The sequence below is a fragment of the Cnephaeus nilssonii genome, assembly GCF_951640355.1.
Source record: "Cnephaeus nilssonii genome assembly, chromosome: X".
Classification (NCBI taxonomy): domain Eukaryota; kingdom Metazoa; phylum Chordata; class Mammalia; order Chiroptera; family Vespertilionidae; genus Cnephaeus; species Cnephaeus nilssonii.
The window spans coordinates 119,792,355-119,810,960 of NC_137071.1; the positions used below are offsets into that span (position 1 = coordinate 119,792,355).

Here is an 18,606-nt window from a genome sequence, read left to right on the forward strand (position 1 = left end):
ATTTTATATACGGGTTTGAGCATCCAGGGATTTTAGTATTTGTGGGGGGTCTTGGGACCATTCCCCATGGATATCAAGGGACAACTGTACATATAGTGTGAACATGGACTTGTTCACTGTTATAAAATACAATTCTAGAACCAGGAGGTGTCCATTAAAACTTGGAAAACATAATGTTATAAATTGTTTTAAAACCTACATATTCACAGGTAATTCAGGGAACTTATTACCTAAATAGATGATGTAAACCAGAAAACACAGGTATGTTAAAAATGCATAGATAATTTCAGTTGTAATGGAGGCAAAAAAAGGGAATCATTTAAGAGAATGCAAGGATGTTGAAGCTAACACGAGGAGGGTCATCATTCTCTTCGGCCCCTGTAATAAAAAGCCATCCTGAGATAGAGGGGAAACACATTAATTCAATGAAGAGGCCATCTCCACTTTTCTATATCAAAGTAAAACATACTGATTATAGGAATATTCACTTTATAATGAGCCCCTTAAGTAGGAACAATGATCTCCCTAGTGATGGTTGCTGCAAACTCTAAGATAGGAAGCACTATCTTAGAGTATGGAGCCATTTCTCTCTCCATCATTCCTCATTCAAACACTACTCCAGGGGGAAGGCAAGATTGACAATACCAGTGGTTACTCAAGCTATTGGTTTCAGTTCAGCTAATGTTTACTTTGTGTTCCCATGTGCCAGGCACTGTACTAAGAGCTGTGGTTAGAGAAACTGAGGCATAGGCCCTGCATTATGAATGAGACAGTCTCTAGACTTGAGAGGGTGATAGGGGACATCAGTGGGGACAAAAACATAAATAGACTATTACCAAGAGTGCTATGGAACCCTAAAAACAGGGTATCTAACCCAGCAAAGGGATCCAAATCTATCAAATATGTTTTTTTAAAATATATTTTATTGATTTTTTATAGAGAGGAAGGGAGAGGGATAGAGAGTTAGAAACATCGATGAGAGAGAAACATCGATTTAGCTGCCTCCTGCACACCCCCCACTGGGGATGTGCCCGCAACCAAGGTACATGCCCCTGACCGGAATCGAACCTGGGACCCTTGAGCCCTCAGTCCAACGCTCTACCACTGAGCCAAACCGGCTAGGTCTATTAAATATGTTTTTATTGATTTTTAGATAGAGAGGGAGGAGAGAGAGAGATAGAAACAGTGATGAGAGAGGAACATTGATAGGCTGCCTCCTGCATGCCCCCTACTGGGGATCATGTCCACAACCTGGGCATGTGCCCTGACAGGGAATCCACCTGGAGACCTCTTGGTCCATGGGATGACGCTCAATCCACTGAGCAACACTGGCTGGGCAGGGATCCAAATCTAGCCACCTCACCCAGACCTACACTATGGGCTCATAGCAGGGCCTCCAGAGATTTGAGGAGGACTCTACTTTTTAATAACAGCTGCTATACATCGAGCACTTACTATGTATCAAGCACTATGCTAAGAAGTGTTTTACATATATCATCTTGCTTAGTCCTTTGATGAAAATACCTTTGTCATTGCCATTTTAAAGATGAGATGACTAAGTCATGGAGAAAGTGACTACCTCACAGAGATGTTAAGTAGAAGAGCAAGGGTTTGTATCCATGTCTGACTTGAGAGATTGGCTTGAGGTTCTTTGGAAAAGCTGTACATTTGAACACAGCACAGATCTTTCCCCCAGTTAATTTTAGGATATTTATATTTCTACTGGTTTAAATTATGGGCTTCCTAATCATGACTCAGAAAGGGTCTCTTATTACATTATTAAATTGCTCAACACTGCAGGGGCTACTGGGACACATACCTCTCCTAGTTCTTTCCCTAGGTTCAAACTGTCTTTTGAATTTCCCTTTTGGAGACTTTATAGTTGTATGATGGGGATATGAGGGGTATGTTACGTGATTTGCTTCCCTTTAGAACTTAAATGGTATTTTGTTCTAGTGTTTGAGTTGAGCTTTTTTGTGTTCACTAAATTCCATTCCCTTATAGTTTCATAGGAGGAAATACCAGTCTTTACCCAAGACAGACAAAAGGATGGGGGAACATCTGCTTATATTCTCAGATAAATAGAAATCAGTCAGGCCCTGACCAGCCAGGTAGCTCAGTTGGTTAGAGCATCGTCCCAATATGCCAAGGCTGTGGGTTCAATCCCAGGTCAGAGCACACAAGTTTCAGCCTCTCTCTCTCTCTCTCTCTCTCTCTCTCTCTCTCTCTCTCTCCCTCTCTCTCTCTCTCTCATTTAATAAATTCTAAAAAATTTTAAACAGAAAGCAGTCAGCAAAATGTACACTAGCTCTTGTAATAAAACCACCAGAAGCACAGACCTCACCTCCCTGCCCCCAAAAAAGCCAGAGTTCCCTATGCTCTTCTCAGATTATAAAAGGGCCAAAATCATATCAGGAAAACTGACCTTTCTAGACTTTCTTCTGGATGACTTCTCCATTCTTCTCATTTCCAAATAGGACTATTCTGGTGACTTAAAGTTTGAAGACTTCTGTTTCCTTTTTACCCCAAAGCTGATAGAAGGAAGAGAAAAGAGATTTATAGGATTTTGATTGAACCCCTCAAAGTCATTCCCTTATTGGGTAGCTGTCCAATTAGGAAGCTTGGGAAACATTTCTTGTGGACAGACATGAGCAGGCACTTGGGTCTGGTCAGCTGGCCCAGAGGATTCTGTGAGAGCTGAGCTTGGAGAAACAGGACTCTTTCAAACATTGGGCTCCAAGGTGTCCTTGTTTCTAATGAAATACCCATCCCTCAAGGCAGGAAGGAGATAAACTGAGACTACCTTTGCCTCCCTGCTCATCACCCCAATACTCAATTTTCTTGCCCCTTGCACTCATTTCCCCATTACCTGTCCTTCAGCTCCAGCCAAGTAGTCCAAAGTCTGTCAGGTCAAAAGCATCAGTTTCTACCTCTCCTGGGACAGTCAACCCAGTGTAGCTTTATGTAAATCACTTAAAGATTCCAGCCATACTTCCCAGTCTAGCTGCTGGGCAAGTCCCCCTGCTTTATTCTAACCATGGACTGATCTGTTTCCTGTCCATTTGGTGAATTGCCAAGTTTAGCTTAAAACAAAAGTCTAAGCCTCTGAAAACTGTAAGCACCTCTGTTTATGCTCTTTATTTAACCACATGAGGGTACACACTAGATTTCATCTTAGGCGTGAAAAATGACCCATTATAAATTGGACCCATTTAATGAAAGGTTCACTTTCTTGGGGGAGGCGGTGTATAGCACAGGTTCCTGAGAGCCTTAGACGGTGTTGCTGCTGCCACCACTCAACTTTTTCTCTTTATTTCCCTCCTTCTGCCAAGGTTTTCCTTTATTCTCCTCTTTTCTCTGGTTTCTGACCTCTCCCTTCTTTTCCTTCCTCTTCCTTTTAGCTACTCTTCTCTCAATCTCCCCTGGCTTTTCTTTCTGGGGCAGAAATAGAGGGGGAATGCAAAGACCAGGAGACTCTGGATTTTCCCCTGGGAACACAGCATCTCTTGCTGGTAACCTTTATCACCTGGTCAGTGCCAGGGCTATTTTCTGAGTTACTACCTCCCAGTACTTCTGAAGAGAGAAGCCCACTGTGACAGAAATGCAGGTTGGTCTTGTAGAGTATGGTTCAGCCATCCTGCAGAGAGGGGGCAGGCAAAGATGCAAGACAGCTGTGTGTGTCCTGAAAAGGTGGTGGTCCTCTTATAGTGCCATCAGCCTGTAGGCACCCCAGCCTCTAAGAAGCAGCTTGGGAAGTTTTAGCCAACTAGGCATAGCAGTAGGCTCTTTAGATGGTTTTCATGCTTTGTGGTGTGCAAGGATTCAAAGCTCTGTTCTTCTGAGTTGCCTGTCCCACTAGTAAAGTCGACTCTTAGGCAGGAACCAAAATGCACCAGGCCAGTTCCTCAGCTGCAACAAAGCCAGATCTTTCCCAAGGTGCCTGCCTGTTGCTAGGAAACTATGCACTGGTACTGTGGGCCCTTCTTCCCCACACCCAACAACTCAAACCCCAAGGGTGTGTGGACTGCAGCCAATGAGCCCTGTAGCTCTGCCAAGAGCCCTTCAATTTTATCCTTAAGATTCCCAGCATCCTCAAAGGAAGTGAGAATCATCCCACCTCTCCCCCCGCTCAATACTTCCCAAACATGAAACTCAGAAGTGAAAACCAAAGACTGTTGTACCACCCCCTTTTATTATCAAAGTGTACAACTGCCACCCACAGCAGCTGCTGCCCACAGAAGCCTTTAAATGCCTCTCAGGACAGAACTGCCTTTAGCTCCACTGTAGGAAATGTGCCCCTCCCTTTTGTGGCTGGGAACACATGAAAATGGCCTCCTGATTCTACCCATCCTAGAGCTGAATTCAAAGGGCAGAGTAGTACCACACCCCCAGCAGAGATTTGGTCCCTGGTGGGGTTTTGCTCTCCTCTCTGGTTAAGAGGACAGTGTTATCAGTTGAAGAAAGCAGCAGAAGAGGAAGGAGGGAGAGAAGGAGAAAGAGTTCTGGGACACAGAGTAGAAAATTAGGGAATTCACCATACTGATACATATTCTCTTGGAGGGGAGGAAAAAATTGAGATTTTAGAAAGGAATCTGGCTTGAGTCCACTGCCTCAAGTTGTTTTGCCTTGAACAGCTTTGCAGGTTGTATGAACCTGTCATTCCTTCATTCAAGATGAAATACTGGTAATGGGTGGGGTGGGAGAGAAAGGAGGAAGATTGTAGCTACATTCTCTTTTCAGTCCTAACATCCTATCTAATAATAGAGTAACATGTAAATTACCATCACTCCGCTACGCCCACGATTGGGAGGCGGGAGGCTGGGGGGCGGGACTCGGGGTGGCCTATCCGGCCATTGAGAGGCGTGGATCCACTGCCACTGAGGGGGGCTACCCTGCTGTTGAGAGGCGCAGGGGGCGGGACTCCCGCCCCTGTGCCTCTCAATGGCCAGATCCGCGGCCGCTGAGGGGGCCTGCCGTGGACACCCAGCTGCGCCTCTCAACAGCAGGGTAGCCCCCCTCAGCGGCCATGGACCATCAAAAGTGGGGGAGCTGGGTGCCTGTCTGCTCCGGCACCAGGCCTTTCAGAAGCCTTCCCCGAGCCGGAGGCTTCTGAAAGGCCTGGTGCACCAGCGGACAGGCACCCAGCTCCACCGCAAAAAGCGAAAGCGTGTAGGGGACCCTACACGTGCATGATTCAATCATGCACTGGGCCTCTAGTTAAGTGATAAGGGACAGATATTTCAGTGTATCAAGTAAAGCCTAGAAACCTGAGCAGTGGTCAGGACTGGGGATGAGGAGAATCAGCCAACTGGTCTCAGGCTGACTCTAGATTGTTCTAGGCCTGGAAAAAAGACATGATCTACTCAGAGTCTGGCCAGCTGAACAAAGTAAAGGTGTGACCTCTCCGAACAGTACTTGAACTCTTGAGAAATTTTGGTGTAAGTGGGTTTTTTTAAAAAAAAGTATAATGGCTCCTCCTCGAGTTGAGACCATTCCCCAGCCCTGTTTGTTGGCTTATGTTTGCTCTTCTGGAGAGCCTAAAACTAACCTCTTGCCTCTTGCCATCCCTATAGCCTCCTCTAGCCTTCAGGTCTCAGCCATGCTCCACCATTGGAGCAAGGCAATGATCCCCATGAGATGTGACCGTATTCTTTGAAAATAGATATCGTTTTTTTAAAAACATGCCAAGTTCATTTTACATACTCCTGACGTTATAGTCACTCATTCAATATTTATTGAGTACCTACTACTTGCCAAGCTCTGTTCTGAGCTCTGGGGGCTATAGCAATGAACAAAACAGGCCAATTCTTTTGGAGCAGGGAAATCATTAGGATCCAGAGAAAGAGAAGGGGCAAATGACACCTAACATGCCAATTCATTTGGTATTTCTTAAATCCAAATCTGCTCCTTTCTCAAAGACCACCAGTCAGACAACACAAAGTAAAATGGAATCCTCAGTGTCTCTGCAACTTGACATATTGCTCCACCCTCTTATTCATGCCTTTGTTCTTTTCTCCCCCACATACCCTGTTCTTGGGGGGCGGGGGGTGGGCCACAGTTAAGATGAAATTGAAATTATTGAACTTAGATTAGGACTCCAGATCCAGCCCTGGCTGGGTGGCTCAGTTGGTTGAAGCATCACCCCATACACCAAAAGGTTGCGGGTTCAATTCCCAGTCAGGGCACATACTTGAGTTGCGGGTTTGATCCTTGGTCAGGGTGCATACGGGAGGCAACTGATCGATGTTTCTCTCATATCAATGTTTCTCTCTCTCCCTTCCTTTCTCTCTAAAAATCAATAAAACATATCCGTGGGTGAGGATTAAAAAAAAAAAAAAGACTACAGATCCAAGAAAGCCATTTAACCTCTCTGACCTTACTTTTTGTTTTGTTTTGTTTTATGAGCTGGGCTCTGTGATATATTCTTGTAGCAAAGACGTCCCCATGTATTAGTGACTTAACATCAACTGTTCTTAAGGCCCAAACTACCTTTTTGAAGACTAGTTGGGATGCTATTGCCATAGCTCAGAGAGAGGTATTGAAGGCTTGAGTTATAAACATGGGAAAGGGGTTCAATGAAAGGGGTAGGAGCAGTCCAAGATATTTCTGCATGAGCTTCACAGCTTGAGTGACCAAGAGAAAGTTAGACCAGCCCAGCTTCATGCCCCTCATTAACTTTGTGGTTTTAGCTCTTTGTTGTTCCAAACAGAAACAAATTTGGTCTACATTTCATTTTTAAATAACTGACTTTGGGGAATTAAACCTCACTGCCCAAACTGATGTTGTTTTATTTTCATTACACAGCATTCTGGTATCTTTCCACCCTCGCCTCCCTCTGGACTTTCTGATGAGCCTCAGTCTGCCTCTCCTTCACCCAGCTACATGTGGTCCTCCAGTGCACCACCCCGTTACTCTCCACCCTACTACCCGCCTTTTGAAAAGCCACCACCTTACAGCCCCTAGAGGAATGTCTGCTGGCTATTGGGGTTATTGTGGCTTTTGTATTTCTGCTTTAGTGGAAGTGTATAGGGTACACAATTTCAAGTGTGATTCTTATGCATAGTTTCAAGTTTTACAACAGCCTGCCAGGCTAGGGAAAGATAGGAATGAAGCTTATTTGTTATCAGTGCCGAACAGGGGTGGCTAGGCTGAACCCAGGACTTCCATGAAGAACAGTGCACATGCTCTAAGCAAGGCTGGGAAGCCAGCACAGCAAGAAGCTTGTCATGTTTGGACCTGTATTAATTACCCTATGGCTCTGCCTCTGTATTCAGCTAAAGTGTGGTTGTCATCTGTTTCATTTTGTGTAAATGGAGTGTTGTCCTCAAGCCCTTGGCAGATTGCCACCCTAGTACCTCGGTTGAAGTACCTGGCTTATATGCCCTATCTTTCCCTACTACTCAAGTCAGTTCCTAAGGAAAATTTCCCAGATGATGGGGCTACACAGTAGTTCCAATACAGAGTTGTGACTAGGATTTAGTTTACTTGTGTCTGGATGTTATAAAAAGCTGCCCATATCTTTTCCTTCTCTATGAGTATTGTAAAAATGGCTGTCGTGATCATTCAGCTCAGCTTTTGTTATTGGTACCTCCCAAAGGGAAAAGTGCAATATCCATTCAAGTAGTGGGGAATAGGGTTGATTGTTCTAGAAGCACTGAAATACATAGAGAGCAACATGTGAGATATTTTAAGGAGATCTGTTATACATCTGATAACTTAGGAGACAGTGGTTCTACTACATGTTGCAGTATCACAAAATACATTTGCTACAGATATAAATCTTATGATTAAATCCAGAATTAAAATGCTAGATTAGGTTCTTGGGTCGTGACATGAATTGTTACTAATCTTTGTGACTATTTAATCTTCAAATATTGTGCTTCAACCCTAGCAAACCGCACGTATCTGCACCCTACCCCAAAAGATCATGTTTTAATGCTATTGCTCTTATTGGTCCCGTTTCTGTTGAGACCAATTATGACAGTGTTCAAGATTATGAAAGTGTTACAATGCCGCTTTAAACCTGCAAAACCTCAAATGTAGCCAACTTGACAAATTATTGTGTTATTGTAGATTAAAAATCCACCTGGCACATTGTGGTAGGTATTTGTACAGTTCTTTTAATTAGGCATAGCTTTAAACCATCAACCTGATGGATTTAACACTTTGGCACTCATGCATTCACTTCAAAACGAACACTTTCATTGCAATCTTATGTTAACCTGAGGATTGATTTAAAAAAAGATCGATAACCCTAGACTTGTATCATGTAAAAATACAGGGGCTATAGGAGGGTACCTAATTAGACAGTTCTGCAAACAGAACACATACTGGAAATTTTTCCAGCCAATTTAGCTACCTCCTGACTTGATGGATTAGAGGTAGCAGGCAAATGCTGGTGCTCCCATTTACCTTGCAGACACCCAGCCATCAAGAATTATCAAGGCACGACAAGTGCACTCACTGTTCACAGTAAATGTTTGCAAGACTTTCAGTTTAATTTTCAGCACCATGAATGATGTCTCATCCAGATTTCAAATCTGAAAAACTATAATCTTTTTGTTATATAAAATTACTATTATTTTCTATAGTTCTGAGCACATTAAAATTCTATTGGATTTCAAAAAGGAACTAATAACCAATTGACTTACAATACAAGTATCAACTTGTAATATTCAATGAAATATTTTGCTATTTACACTTTACCTTTTGCTTTAGTGAATATGTATTTAATTTTTTAAAGGCATCATTACACAGTATATCCTACATTTATCACATTTCTTAAAGTGTTAAGATTCTATGACTCATTTCTATGTATTTTTCTTACTTTACAAAATAACTTGAAACAGTACAGATTTTGTAACACTTAATTTGAGCAGCTTCTTTTTTATTACATCAAATTACATGAAGTGCATGTTACCTTAAAAAATTAATATTTGCTGCTTTACTTTTGCAAAACATTTGCTGTAATGAAGGAATTTGTATTTCCAATATGTACCTTAACTGTATTTTGTAATCTTTACTGCTTTATTCCTAATTCTGCTTTAAAGTATTGAACTGGGCATGAAATATTAAAATATTACTCCAGAACCTATTAACTGGATGCTGCTTAAAATCTTTATCACTGCCATGTTGGAAATCCTGACTGCTTTTGTGATGTTTCAAATTAATAAAATTATCCTCCTCCTTATCCACTTACATACATCTTCATGGAATCTACAAAGGGTGTCACAAATGTTCTAAAGCAGTGATTTTCAACCCATGTGCCACAAGAATTTTTAAAACATGCAGTACCTATTTAGTCAGGGACACTGACCTCTTTTCCCTTAGATTGTCAAATAAAAAAACTGACAACAGCTAACACACTACCTGTCCAGTGTGAATAAACCAAAATTAAACCTATTTTTGTCAGATTGGCACAAAATTTTAATAATCAATTTATGTGTGGCATGAGATGAAAAAGGTTGAAAATTGTTGCTCTAAAGTGACAGACAGCAGTCGACTCACTTTTGACTATCAGGGTTCAAGATACATTGGGCATGCAAATAACCAACGTATAAAACCTAATGAAGAATTCTGTCTTGCTGTCATCAGATATATAGCTCCAATCTCCTGCTACAAAAAAATTGAAAAAACACAGAATATAAAGGTCTATATAACTTCTGAAAGATAGTCTTGTAAAAAAATGCACTCAAAAATCACAAAACGTTTTATTTTTGCCATATGAATCTCTATGAACTAATATCAGGTAACAGTTGAAATGTAGAACTTAAAAGTCATGATAGGTAAGATTGTACAAGTATGAATATTACAGCATTAGGTGAAAATGAACAAGGTTTCATATGATTGACAGAGGTGAGGAAGCCAATGCTGTTGAATAGCAATTAATTTTTTAGAATATGCATGCCTTGACCATACAAAATACCTTGGGTCATTTTTACCATTTGTTTTATCTTTTTTGGTACAATAGGAAACAATGCAGCATTAATTCCTCATAGTAGTTGCATGTGGGGAATAATTACCACCAAAATGATAATGATCATTTAAACATCTTTGCTTAGTTTGAGCAGTTTCACTTTCTGTCATCTTAACAAATTGCTATTTCGAATAGTTTCTATCTAGAATATTTATGGGTAATTTATCCCAGAACCAAATTTGAAGTCAACTTGAAAGAAAAAGTGAAGTTCAATAGCCAGAAAACTATAAAATAAGAAAACCCACAATAAGTTTTATATAATATCTTGCTGCAGATTTCCAACCTAATAAATACTGGGAGTAAAGGGTGTTAACCCTTTACTAGAATATTCCACATGAATTCCAAACTTCAAATAAATTTCTAGAAAAACTGAAGACTCTGATATACATGCAAGTAAGAGTCTTCTGGCAAAAATACAATTTAATTTTCCGGTTTTCCTCCTCCCCCCAAACTCTGGAAGATACCTTCAGTAGGCACAGTTTAAATCTCAGACTCAGAATTTACATAAAGCACAGCAGAAGCAAAAAATAATATCCATATTACTCAGAATGGATAGTGTTCCATTACAGAATTCCTGGTTTGACATAATTTCCTGTAGAAAATACCAAGTTTTATGATGACAAACTAATTTACCTAGCACTTAAGTCTAAAACGTCTGGAAGCCCTTGCTGGCATCAGTATCACTCATACTTGTAATTATGTCTAACTGGTGAAATATTTCAGAATGCACCTATAGCCAAAGAGTAATGCTATCAACATCTACACAGAAAGGAAGTAGATATTGTGAATCCAGAGATCGCCGAGTCTTGAGTTATAAGGTAATTTAAAATTTTCCAAGGATTAGTTTACAAAATGGTTTTTGACAGTATAGACTCAGAACAGAAAACAGATGTACGTCATTCTAAGCCTCGGTAAGCAACAGATTACTTTTTCTTTCTCCTTGTATTATTGCAAATACTTATGCCTGATACCCTCAGCTATCAACTTTAGAAACACTGAAACCATTATCTTTAAATCTAGTTTACCATCGGAAGAATGATGTATACATGAGAAATTACGATTAAAGCTTTATTTAAGTTTGAAGTCAAGAAATAGACTATTTTTAAAAATACATTGTTAAGGAGAAAGAAAATATGTTGAATTAAGAAATACTTAAGCAAAGTTACACATGACTAATAACTATGCACAACAATCTTTTTCAGTATCTATTAAAATTTTTTCTTTGCAAAGTCATTTACAGAAGTTCAACAAGTTAATCTTGTTATAAATGCTAGGCTATATTTTCCAACCTGCTTCCTTTTAGTTCTAGCACTTCAATAAGTTTTGACTTTATTTTCTAAATGTTTAAATATGTGTCATTTAAAAAGGAAGAAAGGTGGTATTTACTGGTCTCAAGATAAATGGGGATCAACAAGCCTATATTACATTCCATATATAGTTTCTGATTGCTATAACATTGCAGAAATTTGCAGATGGAATGGAACTTATTTTCGAAAGGGTAAAAACCTAAAAGGTCCTGCTGATAAGGAAGTACTAGATCACTGATTCAGCTATTTAAAATGAAAACTTCCTATTAGAGATTCTAAGTAATATGAACATTGAAAAATATATGCCAGTAGCCTCCTACCCAAAATACGTAGGAGTCTCATTTCTGGAACCTATCATGTATAAAGATTTATATAGAATTAAAGATTTATTTTGGTGGCTTACATATTCAAATTTTGCAAATTTTCATGGGACTATTTTTAACCATAATGAACAAAAAGGCAATCTCCAATCACTTCTACTCTGCCTCTAACATGTAAGAGTAAAAATTCAAAAATAATGCAACAGAACTTTTCATTGCCTCCTGTCTGCATTAGAGATTAGTATTTTTTACCAGAGACCACATAGCAAAGGTATATATACACTAGTCCCAGCCACCAAAGTCTTTTCCACACGATGGCAATAAAAGCAAGATTTAAATCTAATTAGCTAAAACTAATTCTTCAGATGAGACTTGACTGCATGGCCATTTTCATGGAAGGAGGCAGGAGGTTGCTATCCATTTGGACTAGCAGAACACACAACCACGCGGAACCTTGTTTCAAAAATTTCCAGAACAACTTCAGAAGTTCTTGTTTACTTTTTATGCCATATACAAAACACAACACACATTTATAGTCTCAATATTAAGAAAATTGAGAATTGAGCAGTAAAGTGCTAACATAGAAGGGGAAAGTTTAAGATATACTAGGGTATGCTAATAACTCCAGTTATCTTCAAAAAACATTCAGACTGCTTCAAATTCTATTCTGGAAACTATCTCTCCAGCTTTTTTTTGCCCCTTTTAAATGAGCTGATAGCTAACTATATAAACTTGGGGGTGGGACTTCTCAATCTCTACAAACTTTCAGAATAATTTGCTTCTAAAAATTATCAACAAATAATCCAACTAAACTACCTTCAGATGACGTGTCACATAAAATTTCTTAATTTGTTTTATAGGTCTTCTGAAAGCCCTGCCCCTTAATCCAAACCAAAACTTTGATATTTCACAGGAGTTCAATAAGATTCTGGTATTATAAATTCAAACTCAGTACTGCCATCTGTTACATTCTGTTTAAAAATCGAATCATTTTCCTGCTGAATAAAAATATCTTCCCAGGTCATTGGCTTGTTCTGAGGAGTGGATGTGGTCCCTACTGGAGGTTCTTTCCCAGCATCAACCTTATACCCAATACCATCATCCTTCATTACAGGCACAGCGCCTGACCTATCAGAGAGGTATGCATATTGTCTGATCTGTAAAGACCTGCATGGATGTAAACGATAAAGCTTTGAGTCTCCAGAAGGATCTTGACTATGAACTGACTTTATGTGTGAAGACATAAATTGATAGTTGATGAAAGATTTGCCACAAGCCAAGCACTGATATCTTCGCTCCCCTGTGTGATGAATTTCATGCTTTGTGCGATATTCTGCAAGAGGAAATACCTTCTCACAGTAACGGCAAGGATACTTCTTTTCCCAAGAATGAATGTTAAAATGTCTCCGCAAGCTTGTCAGACAGACATATGACCTTTTGCATACAATACAGATATAATAGACCCTTCCATCTACTATTAACTCATAGTGATCATCATGTTTTACTTTCATACGTTTGTTTGCTGGCTCACTGCTAATTGTTTTTGGTATCTCATTCTCAAGTCTGGCCTCCCCTTCATCAGGGTCATCTTTGACAGGGATCACTATGTCATAAGTATCTTCACCAATATTTGCATAAACCTTGCAACCAGTTGACAAGCCTTCAATTTCAGTAGCTGTATCTAAAGTAATGATCTTCTGACCCTCCATTAGATGTTTTGATTCTAAACCTGGATCATTAGTGTTTCTAGTAATTATATCGGAAACTTTTAAAGAATTGGAAAGTGGCTCTTGCAGAAGTGTAGGGATCTGCATCTTCTGTACCAGTGATCCGTCAAAAGTGGTATTTTTGGGAGTATCAGCCTGTGGGACCAAAGATGTATTACTGACAGCCGAATCTGGACTGGAGCTAATAGTGTCGTCATCATCATCTATAATTTCCTCCTCCTCGTCGTCATTGGCCTTGTTTCCTTTCAAAACAGTACTGTTTGTCTGCTGATTCTGCACAAGTAAATTGATTGAAGGAGACAAATGATTTGGAAGTGAAGGACTGACATTTGGTGGCGTAGTATGTGGTGCCTGATTTAACAAAATGATGTTAGGAGTCAGATGTGTCTGGGCGGAAGATACCAGCACTTTTTCACTTCCTTGTGTTTGGCTCAGAGTTGCCTGATTCACAGGAGTAGGAAGTTTCTGAGGAGGTGTGTTATTTGTTAAAGGGGGGGAGTTATTGCTAGCACAAGGTGCAACATCTGAAATAGCAACAGAGCCTGAATTAGGCTGGGCCTGTGCCACTGCACTGGTACTTGGCAAAGTCTCCTTTGCAGGCAGAATCTCAGAGCAGAAAATAACGTCGTCATCATCATCATCTGAATCAGTAACAATAATCTTTTTTGTCTCATAATCTTCAGCAGATAAGGAAAAAGACTCTGTTATAATAGGCATTATAGTTGCCCCATTATCTTGGGTTTCGTCTTTTGATTTTTGTACTTCAAGGTTCTTGTCACTAGAACCAGGAGGTAAGGTTTCTGAATTACCATCCTGAGCTGTACGTGAGATGCTTTTAACCTGTGACAATGGGACACCAAGCTCTGCTATAAACTTAACTCCTAACAACTGCCCTGATTTAATTAACTCATCAAGTAAATCTGATCTAACGCGAACAATTTTAGAACTATAGATATAATTGAGAATTTCTGCAAAGATCTCTGCTCTTATAAAGCTTAGTTCAACAACTTGCCCAGCAACTGAGAAGAGCTGATGGAAGTAAGTACTAGAAGCAGAAAGAATATTCCTGTGGGCCCGGAATTTTCGGTCTTCCACAATAACGGTAACATCACAGAAGAGTCCATGGCCACGTTGCTCATTCAAGGAGTTCAGCAGACTGCCAGAGTATTGAATGTCTGTAGCAGAAATCAGTTTTCTACTCTCCATGCCTATTAGAGAAAGGGAGAAGGTAGGGATGAAAGAAGGTTAGGAAAGAAAAGCAAAAGTATTTTACCATTCAGAATTTTAGCTACAGCATCATTAAATAATTTGTTCAAGTTTTAACTGAAGTTTGGCATAACTTTTTGGCTTTTATATAAATGGTTCATATGGTTCTGGACCATGTGTCAAATCTCATGACTTCCCCCTGAGAAGAGACAAGCAAGTTTTAAACTGATCTACAGATGTGAACAGTAATCTCTCCCTTTACATCTCAAATACATGTATCACCACTAAGCAATTTTTAAATATTAGAATTAATTTTCTTAGTTCCAATTTTGTTTTCTCAAGAAGAGTTAAGAATTAATTTTTAGCTGTCTTAAAACTTTTTAAAGAAAAATCTTCATTATGAACACATAAAAGTTATTTCACCAGTAAATGAATGATTTAAATGTCAGAAAAGCTTGCGGCCTGCAGGCCACAAGTTTGATATGCTTGGTGTATACAAAACTGAGTCTGCAATATATACTCTTCCTAAATTTTAACTTATCTTTAAGAACATATTCAAAAACTACTCCCTGCAGCCAATGACTAAATCAGCATTTACAAGCACTGACAATTATTACCTCTAAACGTCCCATTATTCTTCTATTCTTATTTAAATTGTGATGCCTCAACAGGATAAACCAGTAAACACCTTTCTTATCCTTTCCTTTCTTCATTCCCTTCCTCCTTCTCCTCACCTCTCTTACAATCTCCAGAGGTGGAATGTTAAAGAGTGCCAAATGAAATCAACAGATGCTACTATAAAAAGATAAAGGAAAAGTTTACCATTTCTTAATGCCTATTTGCACAAAAACATTTTGTTAGTAAAGAAATATGTGCATTGGTATGAGAACATTCTCACATCAAATGAGTTAGTGAAAATGAAAATAAGCTTATTGGAAGAGTGCAGATATTGCTCAAGAAAAAATGGGGGGATGTCAGTAAATAGCGTCAGTAAAAAACATTTTTACACGTCTTAATAGATATTCCCAGTCACAATGATCCTGAGTTGTTAAAATACATAGGGTGTCCCCCCAAAATGTATATGCACACTTTGAATTATTATAAAGGCAATGTTTATTAAAATACTTTTCATTTTCAAAATTGAGCTATCAGCTGTTAAATTATATATACATATTTCAGGGACACCCTATCCTATCCTATATAATAAAATTCTATATATATATAAAAGCCAAGTGACCGGAATGACTGTAACGACCGGTCGCTATGACGCGCACTGTGGCTGGCCAACGAGCCCGAACAGGGGCGGAGCCCGCCAGCCGGCCAACCTCTATGGCCCCTCGCCCAAGCCAACCCTACCCCCGATCACCCCTCCCACCATGATTGGGGGCAGGGCTGGCCAACCTCCCATGGCCCTTCCCCACCGCCAGCCCCAATCCTATAAAAGGCTAATATGCAAATTGACCGAATGGCAGAATGACCAGTCGCTATGATGTGCACTGACCACCAGGGGGCAGATGCTCAATGAGCTCCCACAGGGGGAGCACCGCTCAGCCCCCAGCTGGCTCAAGGCTGGCAAGCAAAGCAGTGGTGGCAGGAGCCTCTCCCACCTCCATGTCAGTCAGACATCCCTCAAGGGCTCCTGGACTGCAAGAGGATGCAGGCAGGGCTGAAGGACCCCCCCACCCCAGTGCATGAATCTCGTGAATTGGGCCTCTAGTATCTATAATTATAAAAGTGTAATATGCTAATTAGATCGGACGTACTTTCAGACGACCTTCCCGATGAAGCCAGGGCTACGAGGGAAGACCAGGACCCGGGTGCCAGAGGGCGGACGGGGGTGGGGGGAGGAAGGCCTACTCTTGCACGAATTTCATGCATCAGGCCTCTAGTATAAATATAAACTAGTAGCCCGTTGCACGAAATTCGTGCATGGGGGGGGTGTCCTTCAGTCCAGCCTGCACCCTCTCCAATCTGGGACCCCCTCCAGGGATGTCCGTCCCGCAGTCGGACATCCCTCTCGAAATCCAGGACCGCTGGCTCCTAACCACTCACCTGCCTGCCGGCCTGATTGCCCCTAATCACTTTGCCTGCCAGCCTGCTTGCCCCCAACTGCCCCCTCTGCTGGCCTTCTTGCCCTCAACTTCCCCCCCTTGCCAGGCTGATCGCCCCCAACTGCACCCCCCTACCCCCACGCTGGCCTGATCACCCCTAACCGCCTCTGCCTTGGCCCCACCATAGCTTTGACCGGAAGGACGTCCAGAAGGTCTCCCGGTCTAATTATCATATTATCCTTTTATTAGTATAGATTAGCTGATAAGTACTTTTGGTACAGAAATACTTTTATTGCTAATATTCTTTCCCTTTAGAATTACCAAAATAGCTAGCAGCTGTTAAAATGTGTATACATTTTTTGGGACACCCTGGACACATGGAAGACAGAGGCATCTCAAATATCTTCTCAATATTTCAAAATTATAGCTTAAAAAAAGTAAATGAAGAACCTAGAGATCAAGGACTTAAATCATCATCAGTAACAAGGCATTGCTTGTTAACAGTAATAAGGAATTCCAGGTTAGGCATTCATCAGAAAGGGTGACCTTTGGACAGCGAGCCAGCAACCAGGGCTTCAGAAATATGGGGATTTCGAAAGAAGTCACTTTTCAGTGGATAGATGGGTTTTCTGAATAGGGTCCCACAATTTTTGTCATTTGCAAATGTTTTTTTTTCCAATGGAGGAATGCGTGAAGTGGGCATGTCCTGATGACACTGGGACTTGGTTTCATTTTGTTTAGGTTTCCTCTCCTCCCCGTTAGGGTGGGCCCAGGAACGGGAGCGGGGGGGAGAGGGGAGGGCAAGTGATGGTGGAAAAGCGAGAAACGACATCTGCCGCAAGGGAGTGAAACAAACCGACACGCGGCTCCCAACAGCAGCTGAACCCCATCTTCCTTCCTCCACCTCCCCCCTCTTCTCCATTTGCACTCAGCTGGCTGCAACCAAGGTTTTTAACCCCCTTTCACGCAAAAGGGCAGCGTCTCGCAAATACAGAGGTAGGATCAGCACAGTGAAAGAGGGGGTAATAAGGCTAGCTGGGGAAAGTAGAAGGTGGCGAAGAGGAGGGTGGGGGTGCTGGGAGGGGATAAGGCCGAGCAGGCGGCATTGTTATGCCCTGGGAAGGGGACAGAAGGGGAGGATGGGCCCGGCAGAAAGGCTCTAAAACAAAGTAGGGACAAGGAGCAGAAAGAGAGGCACAAAAAGGCAGGTTATGGGGCAAGGAAAACGCCAAGTGGGCCTCTGTGGAAGGCTTCCCACGCTCCGGGCCTACCCGCAGCACCCGCAGCCCTCGGGCCCCTGACGGCGAAGAGGACCGCACCGCGGCCTTCCCCGGTCGCCCCCTCCTTCACTCCAGGGCCCACACAAAGAAAGGGCCGGAGGAGCGAAGCCTCCAAGTCGGCCGCTTCCTGGTTCAAGTGAGGAGGAAGCAGACGCAGGCGCGGCCGGGGACGGAGGAAGCAGCGCGGCCCTAGCCGCTCCCGGGCCAGGCCGGCTCTTTACCTGCTTTTCCACGTCGCCGCTTCTCCTCCTCAGGCCGCGCCGAAGGGTGGGAGTCCTCCGACAACAAGAGGCCAGACTCCGCGGCGATTCCGCTCCTTCTTTAAACGTCGCTCCAGTCTTGGGCGACGTCGACGCGGCTGCCGCCTCCTGCCGCCACCGCTGCAACCGCTGCCCCACGTCGGCCGACAGAGGGCACCGCGCGTAGGCGAAGCGCTGGAGTCGAAGGCGCCTTCCACCTCCGAGTGCACTCGGGTCTTTCCGGAAGGGCCCCGGCTCCAGGCGGGCCGCTCTGGCTCCTCTCTGGGTCTTCGGCTCCTTCCGTAAGTGGGCAGAGGAAGCCTGGGAAGTCCTTGGAAGGTTCGGCCCTTTCCGGAGGGCGAAAGGGTGGGAAAAAGGAAAGGGAAAGATAGGGTAATGTAGTCTCGAGGAGCCTTAGGGATGCAAGGGAAGCTAGACGCTTTCATCTAAATTCAGTTTAAGCATCTAGGGCGTAAAAACTTTGAGAGGCTATCCGGGTT

General features: G+C 42.1%; 2 protein-coding genes across 4 annotated transcripts in view; one reads left to right on the forward strand and one right to left on the reverse strand.

Moving 5' to 3' along the window:
• Nucleotides 1–9,587, forward strand: part of TMEM255A (transmembrane protein 255A) — a 54,537-nt gene extending 44,950 nt beyond the window's left edge. For all 3 annotated transcript variants that reach the window (XM_079764496.1, XM_079764497.1, XM_079764498.1), the window contains one exon: nucleotides 6,805–9,587. In XM_079764496.1, the coding sequence (XP_079620622.1) occupies nucleotides 6,805–6,963 (159 nt within the window). In that variant the 3' untranslated portion in view covers nucleotides 6,964–9,587. The remainder of the gene's footprint in view (nucleotides 1–6,804) is intronic.
• Nucleotides 9,588–9,726: 139 nt separating this feature from the next.
• Nucleotides 9,727–18,298, reverse strand: ZBTB33 (zinc finger and BTB domain containing 33). The gene is made up of 2 exons (XM_079764489.1): nucleotides 18,089–18,298; nucleotides 9,727–14,538 (listed from the first exon to the last, which is right to left on the reverse strand). Exon 2 carries the CDS (start codon nucleotides 14,534–14,536, stop codon nucleotides 12,521–12,523), a length of 2,016 nt encoding a protein of 671 aa, XP_079620615.1. The 5' UTR covers nucleotides 14,537–14,538; nucleotides 18,089–18,298; the 3' UTR covers nucleotides 9,727–12,520.
• Between the last annotated feature and the right edge of the window lie 308 nt (nucleotides 18,299–18,606).

Excerpts from the sequence above, each read along its gene's own strand:
- ZBTB33 (XM_079764489.1), bottom strand. The coding sequence starts at position 14,536 with ATGGAGAGTAGAAAACTGATTTCTGCTACAGACATTCAATACTCTGGC.